At 43.5% G+C, this 20,401-nt stretch overlaps 11 protein-coding genes across 11 annotated transcripts; 6 read left to right on the forward strand and 5 right to left on the reverse strand.

Annotated features, from left to right (window-relative positions):
- Positions 1 to 531: 531 nt before the first annotated feature.
- Positions 532 to 1,415, forward strand: PKNH_0203500 (DNA-directed RNA polymerase II subunit RPB9, putative; the record flags this gene model as incomplete). The annotated part of the gene is made up of 2 exons (XM_002257670.1): positions 532 to 698; positions 836 to 1,415. 2 exons carry the CDS (start codon positions 532 to 534, stop codon positions 1,413 to 1,415), a joined length of 747 nt encoding a protein of 248 aa, XP_002257706.1.
- A 518-nt stretch (positions 1,416 to 1,933) lies between these two features.
- On the reverse strand, positions 1,934 to 2,350 carry PKNH_0203600 (FAD-linked sulfhydryl oxidase ERV1, putative; the record flags this gene model as incomplete). Its single annotated transcript, XM_002257671.1, has 1 exon — positions 1,934 to 2,350. The coding sequence occupies one exon, from the start codon at positions 2,348 to 2,350 to the stop codon at positions 1,934 to 1,936; it is 417 nt and encodes a 138-aa protein (XP_002257707.1).
- Positions 2,351 to 2,800: 450 nt separating this feature from the next.
- On the forward strand, positions 2,801 to 4,909 carry PKNH_0203700 (selenocysteine-specific elongation factor selb-like protein; the record flags this gene model as incomplete). Its single annotated transcript, XM_002257672.1, has 1 exon — positions 2,801 to 4,909. One exon carries the CDS (start codon positions 2,801 to 2,803, stop codon positions 4,907 to 4,909), a length of 2,109 nt encoding a protein of 702 aa, XP_002257708.1.
- Positions 4,910 to 5,169: 260 nt separating this feature from the next.
- PKNH_0203800 (conserved Plasmodium protein, unknown function) lies at positions 5,170 to 5,886 on the reverse strand (the record flags this gene model as incomplete). Its single annotated transcript, XM_002257673.1, has 1 exon — positions 5,170 to 5,886. One exon carries the CDS (start codon positions 5,884 to 5,886, stop codon positions 5,170 to 5,172), a length of 717 nt encoding a protein of 238 aa, XP_002257709.1.
- Positions 5,887 to 6,406: 520 nt separating this feature from the next.
- On the reverse strand, positions 6,407 to 7,808 carry PKNH_0203850 (conserved protein, unknown function; the record flags this gene model as incomplete). Its single annotated transcript, XM_039113782.1, has 6 exons — positions 6,407 to 6,473; positions 6,641 to 6,776; positions 6,893 to 6,920; positions 7,124 to 7,206; positions 7,405 to 7,576; positions 7,794 to 7,808. The coding sequence occupies 6 exons, from the start codon at positions 7,806 to 7,808 to the stop codon at positions 6,407 to 6,409; spliced, it is 501 nt and encodes a 166-aa protein (XP_038969400.1).
- Positions 7,809 to 7,991: 183 nt separating this feature from the next.
- PKNH_0203950 (phosphatidate cytidylyltransferase, putative) lies at positions 7,992 to 11,569 on the reverse strand (the record flags this gene model as incomplete). The annotated part of the gene is made up of 13 exons (XM_002257674.2): positions 7,992 to 8,066; positions 8,235 to 8,297; positions 8,505 to 8,566; positions 8,758 to 8,824; positions 8,964 to 9,108; positions 9,246 to 9,305; positions 9,427 to 9,548; positions 9,720 to 9,922; positions 10,059 to 10,212; positions 10,324 to 10,462; positions 10,606 to 10,711; positions 10,818 to 10,943; positions 11,107 to 11,569. The coding sequence occupies 13 exons, from the start codon at positions 11,567 to 11,569 to the stop codon at positions 7,992 to 7,994; spliced, it is 1,785 nt and encodes a 594-aa protein (XP_002257710.2).
- A 632-nt stretch (positions 11,570 to 12,201) lies between these two features.
- PKNH_0204000 (phenylalanine--tRNA ligase alpha subunit, putative) lies at positions 12,202 to 13,896 on the reverse strand (the record flags this gene model as incomplete). The annotated part of the gene is made up of 1 exon (XM_002257675.1): positions 12,202 to 13,896. One exon carries the CDS (start codon positions 13,894 to 13,896, stop codon positions 12,202 to 12,204), a length of 1,695 nt encoding a protein of 564 aa, XP_002257711.1.
- A 1,079-nt stretch (positions 13,897 to 14,975) lies between these two features.
- Positions 14,976 to 15,706, forward strand: PKNH_0204100 (rRNA biogenesis protein RRP36, putative; the record flags this gene model as incomplete). Its single annotated transcript, XM_002257676.1, has 2 exons — positions 14,976 to 15,132; positions 15,294 to 15,706. 2 exons carry the CDS (start codon positions 14,976 to 14,978, stop codon positions 15,704 to 15,706), a joined length of 570 nt encoding a protein of 189 aa, XP_002257712.1.
- Positions 15,707 to 16,167: 461 nt separating this feature from the next.
- PKNH_0204200 (cold-shock protein, putative) lies at positions 16,168 to 17,117 on the forward strand (the record flags this gene model as incomplete). Its single annotated transcript, XM_002257677.1, has 3 exons — positions 16,168 to 16,312; positions 16,539 to 16,592; positions 16,882 to 17,117. 3 exons carry the CDS (start codon positions 16,168 to 16,170, stop codon positions 17,115 to 17,117), a joined length of 435 nt encoding a protein of 144 aa, XP_002257713.1.
- An 839-nt stretch (positions 17,118 to 17,956) lies between these two features.
- On the forward strand, positions 17,957 to 18,617 carry PKNH_0204300 (N-acetyltransferase, GNAT family, putative; the record flags this gene model as incomplete). Its single annotated transcript, XM_002257678.1, has 2 exons — positions 17,957 to 18,131; positions 18,313 to 18,617. 2 exons carry the CDS (start codon positions 17,957 to 17,959, stop codon positions 18,615 to 18,617), a joined length of 480 nt encoding a protein of 159 aa, XP_002257714.1.
- A 1,045-nt stretch (positions 18,618 to 19,662) lies between these two features.
- Positions 19,663 to 20,299, forward strand: PKNH_0204400 (tubulin-specific chaperone a, putative; the record flags this gene model as incomplete). Its single annotated transcript, XM_002257679.1, has 2 exons — positions 19,663 to 19,791; positions 19,940 to 20,299. The coding sequence occupies 2 exons, from the start codon at positions 19,663 to 19,665 to the stop codon at positions 20,297 to 20,299; spliced, it is 489 nt and encodes a 162-aa protein (XP_002257715.1).
- Positions 20,300 to 20,401: the final 102 nt, after the last annotated feature.

Below are 20,401 nucleotides of genomic sequence, written 5' to 3' on the forward strand. Positions count from 1 at the left end.
GCAATTTGGCTAGCTTTAAAAAAAAAAAAAAAAAAAAAAGACTTTCTTTTTTTTTCTTTTTTTTTTTCTCAACTCCCCACATGTATAAGTTTCTTCTGTTCAACTGTATCTCCCAAAAGGGCCACGGAGTTTCAGTCTCCTTCACCACACAGTGGAAGTTAAACCGGAGTGGCAATTTTTTCCTTTTTTTTTTTTTTTTTTGGTGTTTTCCCCCCTATGTTCAGCCTACTTTGGCACCACCGTTTGTACGTGCGTATGTATGTATTTTATTTTATTTTTTCCTGGGCAATTTGATCATGCCCGCAAGGCACTGTTCCATTCGATTCAAACGTTGCGCTTTTCCCTCCCGTCGGTTAAGCATATGGTGGCATAGCATATAACAAGCGCGTTTTATTTAATTTTTGCGTATTTTTTTTTTTTTTTTTTTTTTTTTTTTCCCTCCATGGGATGCGGGCAAACAATCAGTTGAGTGCGGAGACAACTCTCGAAAATGCTTCTCTCTTTTCCTTTTCCCTTCAACTGTAACTCACCATGGCGGAGGTGACCTTCTGTGAAGAATGCAACAACATCTTATATGCACGTAGTGATCGCAAAAACAAAAAGCTTCTCTACGTATGCCGCAGTTGCGACTACATTTCCCACAAGCCCAATGATCAGCAAAACATCGTCGCCAGGATTAACTATAATTACAACAGGAAGTGAGTTCCCATGACAGCTCACTGTTTAACCGATGCAGGAGGAGACCACCCTCAATGGACCGATCAGCTATCCTGCACTTCGTTCAAAATGCCTGTACCGCAATATATCCATTTTTGCTTTCCCCCTTTCCCTGCAGAGAAGACGTGTATATCCACCCCGAGACGAAGAACGACCCCGCCCTTGGGCGCGTGCGTGAATGGGTTTGTAAAAGTTGTGGGAACAATGAAGCAGTTTTTTTGCAACTCCCCGAAAGAATTAGTTCCAACCCTATGGCCCTCATATACGTATGCACAGGAAAAAACTGTCAGTATTGGGAAAAGGAAATTCAAATAACCAATGATGAGGAAGACCCCTCCCAGAAAAGTGCACGATCTTCAGTAGGCTCCCATGTGGGCCATCTCAACGCCTTTGTAAAACAGGAGGCAGGACACACCCAAAGTATTATTTCTGGACAGGGACAAAAACGCAGTAGAAAAAAATTGAAAAAAGTGGGCGGGGATCACGATGACAGTGGTGAGGAAGAAGAACACCACACAGGTGGACCCCATGGAGACGGCCTCGACGACGGAGAGGAGAAGGAGGAAGACAAACTCAAGAAGGAACTGCAGGAGTTAATAAACGCCAAGGACAATCAACATCTTCATCCAGAGGATCAGCACAGTGAGGTGGCCGACTTTGTCGACGAAAATGAAAGTGACGTCGAGGATTATTTCTGAGGAGGATTTACCGGTCAGGCCAAGCGAGAGGCAAACATAGTTACCCCGTTTTGCACATTTTCCTCCTTGTGTCATTTCTCTTTTTTTTTTTTTTTTTTTTTTTTTTTTTTTTTTTTGTTCTCCAAGAGAAGTTTTCATGTGGATAGTAGTAGCTGTCTCCTTTGTGCAGTGAAAAAAAAAAAAAAAAAAAAAAAAATTTTAAATCAAAAGGGATCCATCATCCCCAAATGGGGGGAATATGGATCTGGGAAACAGACCAAGTCGATGGAGAGGATTGCACAAACTGATGGAAGCTCCTCTGAGGACATCGACTGTGGTATGGTGACCCAATAACTGGTTGGGCACACTATCCAGGGCGTATAGAGATGTACCTTTGCATGGTTTGTCAGATGAGTGTATATTTGGCTACTATGCTCTATGCGAAACACACCCTGATTAGCTATAACTTTTCACATCCATCCATTTGTTTTTCCATAAAAAGTAAGAATAAAAAAAAAAAACGTTCCGCACTACTCCCCTCAGTCAGCCGTCCTGTACATATCAATGATCTCTTGAATATGTCCACAGGGAAACAGAGCCTTCCCGATGTCTTCATTCACCTTGTTGTGAAGGTTAAACATAAAGGTTGCCATTTCCGTCCTACCTTCACAGTTTATTTTGTAACTTTTTAAATGCTCCAGAAGATCCAGCTTACATATATAGCAAGGATATAAATTGGCAAAGGCGTGGAAAAAATGGAAATGCTTTTTCTTGTCTTCCTCCGTTGGGTTCGTCGGGTAGTTTGCCGACATTGTATGCAGAACTAGCCACGACGCTCTTCCTATTTCTTCCCGATCAGGTGGATATATTTTTCCATTTTTGCCACTTATGTTTCCATGGGCGTTTGGCTTCCTTCTCTCGCCGCACGAGTGTTCGTAGCATTTTTCGATCTCCATTTTTTCTTTTTCTCTGTCCCTGTGTGGGAGGAGGGCAAAAGCAGGCTAAGTGGGTTGCCGATATGGTGGGGCTCACCCTTTCGCCTGCTGCTCGTTTGCGCAGCAAGTGTGTTACAACTGCATCGCTCTGCTCTGCCTGCATATATATATATATATATTATTTTTATTTTTTTTTTATTTTTTTCCGCGCGTGCACAGGAAGAAATGGCCTGCCAACGGGGAAAGCTCAGCCGACGCAGGTGGTCCTCACTCCGAGTTAACCGAAACTAAGCAGGTAAACACATGAGTAGATGAGCGGATGAGCAGATGAGCAGATAAACAGAAGAGCGAATCCAACACCATCTGTAGATCGCGTTTATCATGCTCACCCGTTAATATAATGTAATGTGAAGTGTTGGAATTTTCTTTTTTTTTTTTTTTTTTTTCTCCATCCCAGCCGTACACTACCAAATGATTAATGTGAACGTGGGCGTGCTGGGGCACGTGGATTCGGGAAAAACGAGTCTCTGCAGGTGCCTCAGTGAAGTGCTAAGCACCTGCGCCTTGGACAAGCACCGGCAGAGCCAGGAAAAAGGCATCACCATCGATCTGGGCTTCTCGTCCTTTTACCTGAGGAGGAGGAAAAGGAACAGGGACGCGGAAGGAGCAGAGGGGGGCCACAATGGGCAAATCACAAGTCGGGAAATTCCCAATGGTAAAGTTTTCCATAATGAACTTTTCGAGGAAGAACATTCTGATGGTAGAGTTTGCAATGGTAGTGCTTGTGGTGGAGAGGTGCCCAGCGGGGAGGGGAGTGCTGATCCACTGAACTGCTCCTCCGCCGAAGAAGAAACGTTGCAGATCTGTCTCGTGGACTGTCCAGGCCACCATTCCCTCCTCAACTGTATAATTATGGGAGCGGAAATAACAGACATGATCCTCCTCCTCATAGATATCACGAAAGGGATTCAGAAGCAGACAGTGGAATGTCTCGTTCTGTGCGAAGTGCTCCAAAGAGACGTCGTAGTTGTTCTAAATAAAATAGATCTTGTCCCAGCGGAACAGAGAGAAAGGAGGATCAAACTAATGAAGGAAAAAATAGAGTTGGTGTTTAGGAGTAAGGCCGGTTTGAGGAATCTCAAATGGTACGTGGTGGGATTGTCTGCTCAGTTGAAAAAGGGAGAACCAACTGCAGGAGCATACCCACCCAACTCCCTCCCCCCAACCGACTCAAAGTTGCAATCACAATCGCAATGGCAGTGTCGTCCCGTTAGCAACGCCGATGACGGGATAGGCGCCTCCCCCCCGAGAAGCGAAAACGTGGCTCAGCTGATTAACCTCCTGAGGGAAATCATCAGAGTGCCTACGCGGAGAGGGAAAAATTCACACAATGGTGGTGGCGATGACAACAACGATGATGATGGAAACGATAGAGGAGGTGACGAATTCTACTTCCTCTACGACCATACGTTCGACATTAAAGGAAAAGGGAGGGCCTACACGGGCACAGTTATCCGTGGGACAATCAAAAGGAACGCCACAGTCTCCATACTACCAATGAAAGAAAAGGGAAAGGTTAAGGAGATTCAGAGCTTTAAACAGATAGTCAATGAAGGAACTCAGGGAAATAGATTATCCCTCCTAATATGTAACGATCACATACGAAATAGTGGGAAAAAAATAGAAAGAGGTGTGATCGTTTCGGAAATATCAAATATCGCGCACTTCTCCATTTTTATTTGTCGTGTAAAGTTGGTTCAATATTACGGGAGGAGTATAAGTAGCTCCGAATTACTCTCTTGTGTCATTGGCTTTTCCACCTCTCCTTGTTATGGGTACTTTTTTCGTCCTATCAACAAGGACACTGGGGGCATGCCGTCCCAACGGGGAAGATATCTTAAGCAAACCTCACCCACCAAGGCGTGTGAAAAAAAAACTTTCGATCCGCAAGGGGATTATCTCTTTATCAACCAAATAATATTCGAACAGGAAGAACAGAAAAAAAAAGAATCAGAGGAGAACCCCAAATCAGACGATGAATTTTTCTTCCTGGTCATTCTCAAGAAAAAGATATACTGCTACAAAAAGGAGAAATGTATTTTCATAAAAAATGAAGAAAATTTAAATTGCAGGATTTGTCTCCATGGAATTATTGAGGACATCGTTGATGATGGCTACCCTCATCAAAAGACGCCTTTCATCGCAGGAAAGAAACCAACTCTTAGCGACTTTTCTCGTTTTAAGAACTTCAAAATGTTAATTGAAAAGCAGAAGAGGGGAGAGATTGAACGCGTGCAGGACGATCACACTGTGGTCTGTAGAAATATGTTTCGATGCTCTACTCAAGTCGCACCCTACTTGGGAAAAGAGATTTGTCTGGTGGATGCAGATTACAAGAGTGATCTACGTGATGTTGAAGTCAGACATATCGGCGTTATAACCGCTCCGTTTGCAAAAAGTGGAAAGTTCATCGCTCACTTTCAGGAAGATCTTTCCCTTATAAGGGAAAATTACAAATCCTTCCTCCTGATTATCAAGTATTACAAGGACGCCCTCACAAAGAGGAAAGTGTTTCTCTGAAATTGCTCGAATGGACAAATCCCTCCTAAGCAGAAATGTGGCAATCAGGTCGACATGGACTCCACTGCGCGCGGTGCTGCTCCTTCAAACATTTGATACAAACACAAAAAAAAAAAAAAAAAAAAAAGGGGTACGGTGCAGGAGAAAAATGCACACATGGTAGCGCACATTGTACTGCACATGGTAACACGCACCGTTATAAACAAAGTTGCACAGACGATGGAACAGGTACTAGTTCATGTTCGGTCAAACTCGCTAGCCTAACAGAGAACCTTTGTTCCGTTCACCCCCCTCCCAGCTGCGCCCCCCCTGAGGACACCGTTTTCGTATCTCCCACGCGCCATCCCACCTTGCCTTACTCTGTCTTCCAAATCGACTGCTTCACTTACGACCTCGCGTACCTTCTTACCCCTCATCAGCTCCTCTCTCATATAACATAAACTCAACTCAAACTCCTTCTTTAGAATAGCTATTTGAGAGAGAAATGCATCCGCCTTAGCTTGCGCAAACTCTTTTTGTACATTTTCTAGAGAGTAAACATGGACCTGTTCGTTTGGCGGGGATCTTCTGAGCTGAGTATCGTAAAGAGCTCTCCAGATGGTTTCCTCTTCGACTGGTCCTTTGGACTTCACTTGCACGAAGGAGGAGGGCGGTCTTTCCAGGGGTGGTGGCGCCTCGTCTCCAAGGGCGGTGCTGTCACTGTCCACGTGGTCACCACTGATTCTATCACCACCGATACTGGCTCTGCGCGCCCCCACTTCGTCGAAAATTTTCTGCGTGTTGTCCAAGCGCTCGTAGAACCCCCGTTCCGCACCCCGTGCCTCTTCGAACACCTTAAGCAGGTTCAGAGCCAACCTTTTCTCCCCCGAGCCCAAATTAGCCAAGTCGTAGGTCACTCCGTACGTTCTTCTGAATAGAAGGAACAAACAGGCGCAGAAAAACAGAAGGGGAAGGAAGCCTCTTTGGAAAAGCTTCATTCTCTCACTGATTGGTATGCCCAGCGGTGTATGTATGTGTGTGTATGTATGTATGTATGTATGTATGTATGTATGTGCGTATGTATTAAGGAAGGCTATCACTTTGTTATCTTCCAAACCGAGTGACTTATTTATGTATCTATTTATTGTTATTTTTTTTTTTTTTTTTTCTCTCTTCTAATGTCTTCCTCTAATTCTGATTCACTATCCCTGCAATGCAGAATTGACGGGGAGAACAAAACAAAAGGAGTGCAAGGTCGCCTCCACTGCAAGACATACTTGAGGTGGGGTCAGATCAAAATAGAAAACATGAAAAAAAAAAAATCCAAAAGTTTTGGTTGGATGAAAAATGTTACTAATAATATTTACAAAAGAAGGTTGTCTTCTACTGCCAGGGGAAACTTCTCCCTTTTTATTTTTTCAAATGAGTACCTCTCCCCCTGATGATGTGCTGTACATACATAAGGATCCTTGGCTACACTCACCAAGGAACAAACCAAATAAAGGATGAGTACCGCCTTCACTCCTTCAAAAAAACGTGTGCGGGTAATGTCCCAAGAAACTTCGACCGTTTGTAGTCCGAAAATCTGCGAAATGGAAAAGGTGGAACGACGTGTACATACACGGAAATATCCAAAAGGAGAAAAAAAAAAAGAAAAAAAAAACAGCAAACAAACGAACAAAAAGAACGACGCGTTAAAACAGGTGCAGTTGCACCCGTGAGGAACCCGCGCAACGCGTCTCTCTTTCCAACCTGCCAGTCGCCACGTTCCCGAGGAAGGAGCCTAGGTAAATCCCCGCGATGGAAAAAAAAGGTGCGACGATCATTTTGCTCTTCGCATCGTAGTACTTGAATTTGTTTAGACAGTACAAGGGCAACAGCAGGAAGCCTGCACGACGAAGGAAGAGTGTGGAAGTGGTGAGGAAGAAAAGTAAAGTTGTCCCGTGTGGACAGGTACGAGGAGGGGAAATGCTTAACTTATCTCTGCCCTCGGAGGAGACTTACCCAGAAAGGAGCACAACTTGCACTGGACCTGTGGTCAATTCGGAATGGAAAAAAAAAAAAAAAAAAAAAAAAAAAAATTAACTACATTTGAGTATTAGTGAATAGAAAAAAAATAACCATTGCAATGTATAGTAACATAACAACGGGGTTGAGTGTAAGGACAGAATAATGCGACCCAGTGGTTGGATGCCCCTATGCAGAGAGTCCTCTTTCCCCTTCTGGTAAACCAACCTGCTTCTCGATATCCCTCTGTCTTGTATTTAAAATGTTGATAATATTAACTGAGTTCACATTTTTACTTTCACTTGGATCATCTGTGGGAGGAATGGAGAAAATGGCAACGATTAAAATGACCAGCTGGTAGGAGCAGTGTGCCGAAAGAGGGAACCCAGGCAGGGCAACTCGCCACGAATGAACACATCGAATGAACACATCGAATCAACATATCGAATCAACATATCGAATGAACGTATCGAATGGCATTTCAGATGATTCATCTTAATCGTCCTTACTTTCATACACATTCGAAAGAACCTTAATCACATCATGGCTGTTTAATTTATTGCAGTTATTTCCAATGGTGAAAAAGGAAAAATGGATAAACAGCCTCTTAAAAATATTGATTCTTCTCTTTTCATTCTTTCTCGCATACTTGTGCTCCAGAATTGTAATGTCCGATGGCACCTGCCATGGGGGAGGGGAGTATACGTGGTGGTCAAATGGGGAAAGGATAACCACGTTAGTTACGTGCAAAGAGATCCACATGCATGTACGTAAATTCGATAAACTCCTAAACTGTTATGCATAGGAAGGTTGTGCAGGAAGGGACCATGAACACTTGTAAGGGACGACCCAACTGTAAAGTGTACTTCCCCTTTTACAACTTCCATTTCATCTTTACCTTAACGTAGGACATCGTATTTACACAGGAACGTAACAGTGCAGAGGGATGGAGAAAAATAAACAAAAAAAAAACTATTAACAACTTATGGCTTAAGTTTAATTCCCAAGTTTTCCTATCATTTGGAACGAACACATGAAGTAAGCTCTTCTCATTTTTTTTTTTTTTTTCTATGCAACAGAGCATACAAGTTAAGTTTCACTTCTCGAAGCACAAGTAAACACAAAAGGTGAATATGGGTAGTATCAAATTATCTATGTCGTGGAGATATGCCTTTAAGAAAAAAAAAAAAAAAAAAAAAAAAAAAAATTGCCTGAACAGGTCATGCTAAATTTTGCTTGAAATCGTGTATTTTGCCTTGCAGGGTCAGGCAAAAATGTAATTTTATTTTATTATTATTATTATTTATTTTTTTTTTTCGCTAGTTCGGCTATTCCTCACCTCGAATAGGGCACCGAAGAGGGACACCATAGAAATAGCGGTCAAACTGGCCAACGGCGTTTTCTGCGGAGTGGTGAAACGACGAATCGATGAAGCTGTGAAGGGCAGTGGATTAGAGAGTCGCTCCATCACGAATATACGTTCCTCTGCACAGGGCACGTGTTCCCAACGCACACAACGTGTGTACTTCCCCGCAGGGGTGTGCACCTGGAGGAATGATCTCCCACTGTGCGTTGCGCTCTCGCCCTGCAGTTCTCTCTCCTTTCCTACTTGAACGAAATAGCTCTCAAGCAGAAGCGATAAAAATGTAGAACAAAAAAAAAAGAGAAATCCTGCATATGGGTGAACATGTACGGGGGAAATACAGTTTGTTTGAGGAAAACGGCTGGTCTCTATATCGTCACGACTTTGTGTGCACCATTCTTTCAACTTGGCCAAATGTGTTGCCAACTGCCTGACTTGTTCAGGCGTTTTCTTTCCCTTCCAGCTTTTTCCTTCACAAATTATCTGATTTTTTCCCCACCTGCGTACGACTTGTTATTCGTGTTTTTAATCTTCGGGATGGGGAACAGAAGCCCCCCGATGGCGGCCTGCGGGAGGAAAGGACAACATTAGGGTTATGCTACGCATGCTAGTACTGCGCGGCATCCTGAGAAATAGTCATCGAGCACTTAATGTACACAGGAGTAACGCCGCCAAACGAGCCCCAACGAAAAAGAGTTGCCTAACAAATGAGTCGCCTATGCATATGGCATTAAGCCCCGAACTGTGGAGAATCAGATCGGCGTCCCGGAAGATGAAGACACTTCGGGTTCCCTTGCGCAGGTAGTTCCTGCTGTTCAATAATACGTCCGCGACGATTGGTATGTACACCCTGGGGAGGAGGGAAAAAAAAAAAAAAAAAAAAAAAAGTAAACAAGTGAACAAAAAATGGGTAAACATATGAACAGGTCCCCTTCATGTTGAAACATGGAGCATTCCATGGGGATGCACCTCTCCTTCCAACAATACCCAGCCAAGAGGTAAATGTGCGTAACAACCAGGCCCCTCCTATCTCTATCGTCAATGAAACTGCAAAAGGGAAAGGGATGGCCAGGAGTGATTATAGCTGCAAAATACACGCGCCGCCTTTACATTGCTTTTTACACCACGTCTACACCGTTTGCTTGACCCATGGCTACCTCGGGCAGACCTGGTCATGAACTTATGAAGCATGTTGCGATCCGGCGACAGCGCTTGGCCGATTTTTCGAGCAACTTCCAGGAAGAGTAGCAGGAGAAAAGCGAAAGAGAGGATCACCACGAGGAGCTCCACCTGCATTAGGGGGGAAGGGGGGTTAGCAGAGTCAACACCTCATCACTGTCAGAGGGGTCAACAAAATTAGTATCGTCAAGCGCAAAGGTTATCTTCGCGGTGAAAACAAAAAGACGCAGAGGGCCCCGACCCAGAAAAGCCTCCACAATCATAACCATCACGAGAGATTACCTTCCCTAAGAGGAAAGACAATTGTGCATTCACAAACAGTAGGAAATGGTAGTGCTTCCTTAGATAAGACAGGTTCCCGTTTCTCTTCACCATCTTGGCAATGTAAAATATGTACAGAAGTGTGATAATGAGCCATCCAAAAAATAAAAGGTAATTCTGTTGGTGGTACAGGAGGTCGACTAAATTCTGCATCGCGCTTGTCTCTTTAAAAGGGGGAGAAGAAAAAAAAAAAAAAAAAAAAAAAAAAAAAGTTTAATCGTAACAAATATACCTGCTTTGCTAAGTCGAACCCTGTTTTTGTTTGTGTGTGGAGGGGGGAAATCCCTCCTGTCTGCCTACCCGATTCACTCACGAAGTCGTATCGTCTGGCGCCGAGGTTTAGAATGTTATAAAGAAGGAACATCACCGAGGCGATGATGAGTTTCCCCTTCTGGCTCTTTGCCTGTTGCAGTAGGTAAACGCAGCACGCGGCGTAGACAGTCAAACTGAGGGCCTGTTGGGTGAGCAGAAGGGGAGGTAAGGAGTCGTGTAGGTTACAAGCAAAAATAATTGGCAGTTGCACAGGAAATAATTGGATTTAATTCCCATCTGCATGGTGCATTACCACCCCACTGAGGAACACGGACAACACACTAGGGACAACGCCCCCATCCAGGTGCGCATGGAAAAGGCCATATGCGTAAGCGTCCAGGAGAAGGGTCCCCGCTACGCTCACTGTCGCCCCCTCCAGGAAGGAAAACACCCTACAAGGGAGAAAGGGAAAAAAAAAAATATAAAATAATATAATATAAAACAAATAATAAAAAAAAAAAAAAAAAAAAAAAAAGCAAGTGTGCCTAGAAGCAAATGTTATTGTAACATCCATCAGCAACTACACCACGCTTACCCATCCGTCAGCCGAAAGGCCCCTATGGCTATCATGTGATAAAAGACAAAGTTGAGTGAAAAACAGAGAAAACAGGTGGCGAAGCTCTCTTGAATTCGCATTGCTCCTGTGAATTTTGGAAAATGGAGAAGTGTTGCAGATGCATATCGTTTGAGGTATCTCACTACATGGTCCCGGTAGCGGTGTGTGACTAAGCGGTAAGATGGCCCTACCGAGCGTTGCCATAAAGAGGAGGGCGTGGAAGAGGAGGTAGGAGCAGGCATTCACCCGCACATATCGCAGGAAGACACTGCCGAGGAGAAACTCGTTCACGAGGACGAGTGACAGCTTCGCCGCGCCTAGGGGAAAAAGAAAAGAAAAAAGACGCAGAGGGTAAGGTGACGTGGGTAAGGTGACATGGGTAATGTGACGCGACTAGGGTGGAACCCCCCTCGAGGGGGCAACACTCCACTGGAGGTTCTCCGGGCACAGATGAGAAGATTCCCAATGCTTCACACTAACCAAAGTTTAAAATATCAAATTTAAAAACCAGAAGGGTGGAGAGGAAGGGGAAAAAAAACAACGGGAAAAAGTTGTCGCCATATATCTGAAGGAACAATTTCCACGTGCTAATAACCCCCTTCTCGTACAGACGCAAAAATATGGGATCCACTTTTTTCTTCAGCAACCCTGGTGGCATCTTTTCCCTGTGGTGATACGCCCCGATGGTAAGGGTGTGGCTGCTAAGTAGGTTGCCACCTCTATGTGGACTTGTTTCATCTTCCATTCCTGGAGAAAAAAATCCCCCCTTTTTTATCTTGCACTTGGCTTTACTTTCTTTCTTCCAGTGTGCCATGAGAAGGACAACCACCACACTGTACAGAAGCGTTAGGAACACCCATAGGTAGGTGCAGTAGTTCGTGTACAAAATTTCCCTCCTCACCACCGTGATTAGGATTAGTGAGATTAGTATGCCCCTTATCATGTTGGAGAATTCCGTTTGTTCAGGGTCTACCCAGACGGGACGGGGTGATACAGATCTATGGTTCCGCTATGGTACTGCCTCAAGGCAACTGGCTTTCGAAGTTGCCTTTTGGGCAGGCGCCCCCCTTTAGCTCATGCTCGGGGTAAAGGTTGAAATGAGAAAAAATTAAAAAAAAATTAAAAAAAAATTAAAAAAAAGAAAAGTGGAGGAAAAAAAAGTAAAACAGCTTTCACAAACAATTGACATACGATAACAACAAATTGACATCATATAAAACTGTGGGGGATCTCAAAAAGGTGACTCAAAAATTAACAAAAATGGAAGAGGGACCCCCGTTTTTTTTTTTTTCTCTCTTTCCTTCCACCAGGTGTGAAGTGTAACCGTTTTGGGCGGGACTCCAATTTTTTTTTTTTTTTTTTTTTTTTTTTTAATTTTTTCTCATTTCAACCTTCCGGAAAATTGGCATTTTTCCTTCCGAAGCGAACAAATGAAGCACCAAAAAAAAAAAAAAAAAAAAAAAAAAAAAATTGGAGTCCCGCCCAAAACGGTTACACTTCACACATTGGTTGCGTTACACATTGACTTGACTTTGCAACACGTTAACGGCCCGCTGATCCAACCGGTTACCCCCCTCAGAGCACGCTGCGATAGCCGAAGAGGTCGCGTATGTTGCGAATGTTGTACTTGATCATGGTGGGCCTCTCCAGGCTCAGACCCCAGGCAATGACAGACACCTCTGGGGGGAAGCCCATAGCGCGTAGCATCTCAGGACGGAAAATGCCACTATTCCCAACCTCCATCCACTTTTTATTTTCCTCATGGTAACCATACACCTCCATGGAAGGCTCCGTATACGGGTTGAAGGTCGGTTTGAATCGTAGCTTACAAATACCAATGTGTTTGTAAAAGGCTGTTAACGTTCCAATTAAGTGAGACAGTCCCAAGTTTTTGTCGATGATGAGTCCTTCGACTTGATGGAATTCAGCCAAATGGGTACTGTCTAGATTCTCATTTCTGAACACTCTATCTATGCTAAAATATTTTTTGGGAATTATAGAACCCGTTTTTTCATACTCTTTCGCTAGCTGGAATAAGGCCCTACAAGAATTGGCAGTGGTATGTGTTCTGAGGACGTTCTTTTTTGTGCTCTTCAATTCCCACTGATAATTCCAACCGAAACTTCCATAATCTCCCACAGAATGAACACGCTTAACATTATCGATGTAACATTTATCTGTGAAATTATCCATGCACAATTCAGGCTTTTCAATAAAAAACGTATCTTGCAAATCCCTACTCGGGTGTTGTTGCGGAATGTACAAGGCGTCGAAGCACCAGAAGGAAGATTCTACATAATTGTGCGTATCCATTTCTTCAAATCCCAGAGAAACAAAAATATCCTTGAATATTCTCATTTGTCTAATTAACAAATGAATGTTCCCTTTATTCATTTTTTTTCCGCTGGAAAAGAAATTATATTTTTTTATGCCATATTTTTTGTATTCTTCATTTTTTATCAATAGATATGTTAGGTCGGTAATCTGTTTCTTTATTTCTTTTGTAAAATGGCTAGTTCGAACGATATAGATGTAGGACACCTTCTTCACGTCCATGAGTTTTCTCTTTTTCAGTTCCTTTATCAAATTGTTTATCTCTTCGTGATTTTCCCCTGAGGGTAAGATCTGCTTTAAGTTGGAGACAAGAGTACCTTCATTATGTCCATGCTTTTCTACCATGTCAAGGTACTGTCTCGTGTCATCCACGAGACTGTTGGCACCACCTTCCACATGAGCGCATAACTTTTTATCGCTTTTTCGAAGTTCAATCTTTTTCCTTTTTAAATTGATGTTCAATCCAATATCTCCCTTCTTCCCAAACAACCTCTTCAAATCATCCAGGGTGCATTCTTTCTGTTCTACTACATATTTCAACGTTACGTATTCTGGTGATCCATCGTGAAGGTACTCCTTTCCTTCCTCCGTCAATTGGTACGTGTTGAAGCTTTGAACATGATTAACAACGTAGTACATGGTCTCCAACTTTTTTGCCATTCCAAGCACTTTACTATGTTCTAGGTTGTACTTGTTACATATACGTAACGACGTTACGTATTTTGATTCTTCCACTTGCACATTTTTTTCCTCCTTCAGCTGGAGGTAGTATGCCCGATGTTTTCCTAACTCCTCCGCTTCGATACTCCCCAACGGGGCACCATCTTCTTCCCTCTTCTCCCCCCCCTCCTCACACAAGGCGAACTCCTCCTCCAGAATGTCCAGGAAGTGGTTCAGCTCCTCGCCCTTCTGCTCTTCCTGCCCCTTCGCCTGCATTTTCAATCTCGTAACTTTACGTTCACCTTACCTGGGGGCGTCCTTTTCCCAACGCTTGTTCCTCACACCGATGGGACAGAGCTTCCGCAATATCCTCGTACAGCTATACCTATATACGCACGTGTACATGCACACGTAATTGTTCCAACCTTTGCACAAAGCCGTCAACTGGCGGGAAATGAAACCACTACCCCAGGGACATACTAATATTAGCCTCCCCTCTTTCCAAAAACGAGGTACCAAATATTACAACAAAAAAGGGGGAAATATATAATCTTCTCACATGTGCGCATCCGGTTAAAAATGAAGGAGACCTCCCTTTTTTCTGCCGCTGCACTACGCCACAAGAATCACGTAAACGAGAAAAGCCAAGTTGGAAAAGCGACGCGTCAGGCGTGCATAAAAAACTGCGAGGTCCACAGGACGAAGGAAAAAAATCAACCCTTCGAAAAAGCTCCAAGGATGCAATCCAAATGGGAATGTTCTTTCTTTTTTTTTTTTTTTTTTTTTTTTTTTTCAATCTGTGGAATCAGCGAGAATGCCATCCTTTTCATTCACGCCGGTCGGGGTAGGTCCCTTTTTTTTTTCTGTTTTTTTTTTTTTTTTTTTTTTTTTCGCGTCGCCCCACTAGGCATATATATATATATATGTGCCTCCGCCAGCAGATGGCGTAAGTATATCCCCACTCCGTTTCCGTCCGTCCATGCAGCTAGCTTTTTTTTTCTTTTTTTTCCAACGCCAATTTGCCTGAATGGGTCAGGCAAAAAGGCACGAAAAATAAAAAAAAAAAAAAAAAAAAAAAAAAAGAACAAAACATCCAATCAGCGAAGCAGTAAAACCATCTCAGTGGCAATCATAAGCGGGAACCCACGCGCAAACGCAAAAGTAGCGGTCGTTCCTACGAGGGAAAAAAAACTACGCCGCTGCAGAAGCAACTGCTACAGAACAAGCACAGAAATAAACAGCGAAAAAAAGAAGACTAATCCCATTCTGCAGACGCACCAGTGAAGGTGTGGTACGAGCTCTCTTTACCCCCCACGTCGAACGGACGAATGGAATGAGCTGTCCCCCTTGGAGCAATGGAGGAATCAAGTTTGCAAAGCAACAAAAAGGAAAAGAAAATAAAAAAGGGCCAAAGGCCCATGGTCGTCAGCAACAGGAAGCCATTTAACATTTTTGAGAAGAAAAAAACGGCCAAGCCGATTGTCCGCGACCCCCGATTTTCCAACCTCTCAGGTAAGAACAAGTGAAGGAAAAAAAAAAAAAAAAAAAAAAGGAAAGCAGAGGGATTATTCACGAGTGCATAGTAGAAGGGTATTTACCTGTCCATCGGAACACAATTACGTCGTCACCACTGCTGTGCATTCCTTCCCCCCCCCCCCCCCCCCCCTTGGCAGGCACGCTAAACCCGAGCTTCTTCAAAAAGGCATACAAATTCTTGTACGAAAAGAGAGAAGAGGAAAAGGGAATCATCGAACAGAAGCTCAAGGGAAAGAAACTAACACAGGAGGAGAGACAGGACCTTAAGAACAAGCTGAATACCTATAAGGACACTGAGCGGGTATTGCAAAGAAAGGAAGAGGAGCGAAAACTAAAACAGAAACTTGTTACAGAGGAGAAGAAAAACATATTACATAAAAATAAGCAGCCATTTTACTATAGCCAGAGAAAGATTAAAAAGATGGTGAATGAACAGATGGCCAACAAGGGTAGCATCAAGAAGGCTGTGAAGAAGGAAAAGAGGGTTGTGCAGAAGGAGCGCAAGAGAAACATGATCCCGCAGAGGCGCCTCGTCGCCGACGACGTGTAAGAGGCGAAGGAAGATAATCACATAGGCCCTTCCCTCTACCAATGTTTGCGCCTTTTATTGTTTTGTTTTTTTTATATTTATTATTATTTATTATTATTATTATTATTATTATTATTTTTTTTGTTCTTGTTCAACGCGCTGCTACGGAACAGGTGGATCGCGTGAGCATGCCTTTTCCCCCCAAAGGGGTGTAGGTATTATCGTCCCCTCCTTCCTCGTGTAAAGGAAAGAACTGCATTTGAACGCACGCGGCGTTAATTTTCTCCTTTTTTTTTTTTTTTTTTTTTTTTTTTTTTCCTTAAAACTTACCATTAAATGGGTATCCCCCTCCTGTAATGATGAAAAAATATTTTTCAATCAACATATTTTACGGAGCAATGGTGACTGCTCTCTGAGATAAAATTCCCCTCGACGTTGGAGAAGTGCCAAACCTAGTAACACGAAGCTTCTATATACACATAATGCTTCAAAGGAAGCCCCCCAAGGGGCTCTTTTTCCACCTTATGGAGCGGCGACTCTTTTCAGGGCTCCTTGACAAACAAAGGGCTTCTAGAATTACTGGCACCGTCATCAAATTTGACCGCCGCAAGGGATATGGCTTCATAAGTGAGTACACAGCCATGGAAAAGTTATGCTGAACACACAAGGGGGATTTATTTGCCCACGACTCTACCCCCCCTACATATACATCTTTGTGGATTACGTAACACATTATGTGTACATGGGAATGTTAACCAACTATCCCCAGATAAAATAATCTTTTCACCTTTTACTCGCTTCGGTTTATCTCTCTACCCCCCCCCCGCCCCCCCTTTTTTTTTTTTTTGCGCAGAGCCGAATGATGGAGGACCCGACATTTTCGTTCACTACACTGATATATGCCAAGGTAAGTCTTCACTCAAGACCGACCTCCCCTCCTACAATTTATACGCACAACTGCAACCACACAACTGCGACCACACAACTGCGACCACACAACTACAACAACACAACTACAACCACACAACTGCAACCACACAACTGCAACCACACAACTGCAACCACACAACTGCAACCACACAACTGCAACCCCACAACTGCGACCACACAACTGCGACCACACAACTGCGACCACACAACTGCGACCACACAACTGCAACCACACAACTGCGACCACGTGTTCCCCCCTCCAACAGCCAGGACCTTCTCATTAACGACTGAAGAGAAAAAAAAGTTAAGTTGGTGCTCGAGAGTGGACATGCCACCTCGGCAAGAAGAATACAACTACGGAAATGATAACCCCTCTGCAAAAAAAGAGCAAATAAAAACAGAATTCAAATACTTAGTGCCAGGGGAAAGGGTTAAATTTTACGTGACATACGATCAGCAGAGCCATTCGACCAAGGCGATAAATGTGGACTACCTGGACTGAGAGGAATTTTCCTTTCGAGGTAGCCATCTGAACACGAGGGAAAACGGGAAGGTGGACGTTGTGCTCATTGCCCATCTGTGTGCTTGAGTCCGGCGTGCCGCTTTAAACACGATTTTTCATATTAATCCTCCACAATCAGCCGAATGTACGTATATATTAAAATGGGAATAGCAAAAGTGAGAATTGGCATACGTGTATATATATATATATATATATATATATATATATATATATGATATACATATCCCTTACACGCCACTTGGGAGCTTTTTCTGCGTGACGGGGTGGAATACGCTCCTTCATAATATTGGGGATCTATGGCCCTGCTCCGACTTCTCCTACTCCGGTAAAAGGAATACCGCCCCACCTATAAAGGAGCACCGCCCTTAGTGGAGTTTACTTTTTTCCCACTTCCGCGATACCATCATTCGTGTTCTTCCCAGTTAGCCATCTTCCCCTGCAACACTTTTTTTTTTTTTTTTTTTTTTTTTTTTTCTCTGTTAATCTATGCAAAAGGGGGGCTCTGCAACAAATTGGCAAACATGGCAAAAGTCGCGATGTTTGCAAAATTTGGGAAGGCTGCAATTTTCTCAGATTTTTCGAAAAATTGCCCCCAAATGGCATGACTGTGCTAGTCAAAAAAAAGGGAGCTGCTTTTTTTTTTTTTTTTGTAGATTTTTATTTGGTTGGTATTTTACTGTAATTTCCTGGTGGAGCTATCACGACGCCCTTTAAAATTGACGTGATCCCGCCACTTGGTAACTTTAATATGCTTCTCTGCGTTCCTCACGCAAAGCACACCGCTCCGGCCCAACTTTCTAACTCCCCAGGATAAAAAAATGGCTAGCTACCAGTACCTCAGTTATGTAGATCTCTACAAAATCAACAACATAAACTTGGACCCCTTCACAGAGGTTTTCAACGACAAATTCTACCTGAGGTATATTTACAAATGGCCCCACATGAATATAGTCACAAAGGAGATGGATGACCATATAAGTGGCTACATCATAGGTGAGTGCAGGAGTGGATTAGGTACCAAGTCGGTTGCTGTAGGCCTCTTCCTACTAAGCGAACGTGTATGGGGATTCCCCTCCAAGTGTCACTCCATTTTTATCTCACCCTCCCACCACCACAATGACATACATACAAACGCACAAATATACATGCTTACATATATTGTGCACCGGTGCAGGAAAAGAAGAAGGACTAGGATCCAACTATCATGGACACGTCACGGCCTTATCCATCGAAGAGGACAGTCGCAGAACAGGCAGGGGTATAGATCTAATGAATGAATTTGAAAAAATATCCAAAGCTATCCATGTGGCTAACTTTGTGGATCTCTTTGTCCGCATCACCAACGAGCCAGCCATCAACATGTATCAGAAGCTTGGTTATATCGTCAACGAAGAAATTGTAAATTATTACTGTGGTAATGAGAGTGCCCTAGACATGCGGAAGTACTTGAACATGGGAGCGAGTGCCTGCGTGAAGTGACATACTGAAGTGGAAGAAAGTGTGCAGGAGAAGTAGACCCTCCACACATGCGTACCATATACTGTACACACGCATACATTTACGTCTACCCTCCCAAGTATCACCTTTTTATGTACCATCAGTGACCACCCTGGGTTTGAAAAAAGCGAACAAATTGCTTTCATGTAAATTAAATACATACGTGTAATATGTATGTCTTTTTCTTATTCACTTTTTTTTTTTTTTTTTTTTTTTTTTTTTTTTAAAAAACTCCACAACTTGGTATTAATAAAACACATCAAATGGTAAACTGCGTTGTAGCCGGACATGGGAGGAGGGAAATTCCACAGAGAAGGAAATTAAGTGGGCCGCCTCCACGTCGTTTTACCCCCCCAAAAAGAAGGGGCACCATGATGGGGAGGAAAAACAAGTAGGAACAACTTACAAGAACCTTGTACAGGTGAGTGTCTTCCATGTCAAACGATCAAGTAGTAACAGAGAAGGAAAAACACTGTGTGCAATAGCCACCTGTAAATCATCCGTGGAGATAAGTACACATATTGAGATATTAAAAAAAAAAAAAAAAAAAAAAAAACACTCCGTACAAGCCACCGTGTGACCGTAATTTTTTTCTCACCCCTTTTTAACCTTAACCCTGAGGGGGAATTGCCCACTCTGCATGCAATGCAGTCGTGCATCCAACGCGGGCACTTGCAGCGACTTTTCCCTTGCCCGTGCAGCGCGTCATCTTTTTTGCGTGACAGAAAAGGTATCCCAAGCCAAGTAAAAACAGCCCAAAAGCAGAGCAAAAAAAAAAAAAAAAAAAAAAAAAAAAAAAATACATACAAACGTACATACATACATACATTTTCTCTCCGCGCATGAATAATATAAACCCGCCTTTCCCCCAAAAGACGACCAATCCCATTTTTGGAACTCCCCCCCTGCATTAGCATTTAAACGTTACGGATAACAGCTAAGCATAGGCTTACCAATTCACACATTCGTGCATTTCGAACAAACACACAGTGCTCATCCCAACTGCCTACATCCCCTAAAGGGCATCATGGAAAACACCGCCGCGCATTTACGACTTTTAAAAATCAACCACGGAGCTGTCCGCAGGCTCTTCAAGGAACTAACCTACTACGAGAAGGAGGAGGAGGAGCTGCGTAATAAAATGAATTTCCTACAGGTAAGTTTGAGTAAATGACCGAGGAGGGAGGAACTGGGGAAGGAGGTTCTTTCCCTTTCGGTGCGAGCCGACTGCACACCCCTCTGCACGGGTGTCTCCTTACGTCAAGGGGCACAATATTTCCACACTCGTCTGCTCCATCCCGCAGGACGAAAACAAATCCGCTGCAGAAATTACCCGCGCACAAGAAATGTTCAAGGAAACGGAACGCGTTGTACCCCACATAAAGTCATCCCTCCAAGTCAGCCTAAAGAAGGTATGCGATATTATCTACGAGCATTTTTCGGATGTACTACAAATAAATGATAGAAAAATTCAGTTTTCTGCTAGCCATTCTGAGGACACGTTAAAGGAGGTTCTTTCGACTCATTATGAGGAGATTTGCAAAGAAGTTGATGGACTGAACGAGACATTCGGGAAGGTTCTATTGCACATAAAGCAGGACGCCCTCCCCGTGTGCACCGCAGCCCCGAGCGCGCCTATTCCCGTGACATGCGTGGACATATAAACAGGTTGTGGGTGATAAAAAAGGGGAAGCAGAGACCAAGGGGGGAAGAGCCCACATGGTCATTCCACAAAGGGGGGTGCCAAGTATCCATGTAAAGGGGGT

The sequence above is a fragment of the Plasmodium knowlesi genome, assembly GCF_000006355.2.
Source record: "Plasmodium knowlesi strain H genome assembly, chromosome: 2".
NCBI lineage: Eukaryota > Apicomplexa > Aconoidasida > Haemosporida > Plasmodiidae > Plasmodium > Plasmodium knowlesi.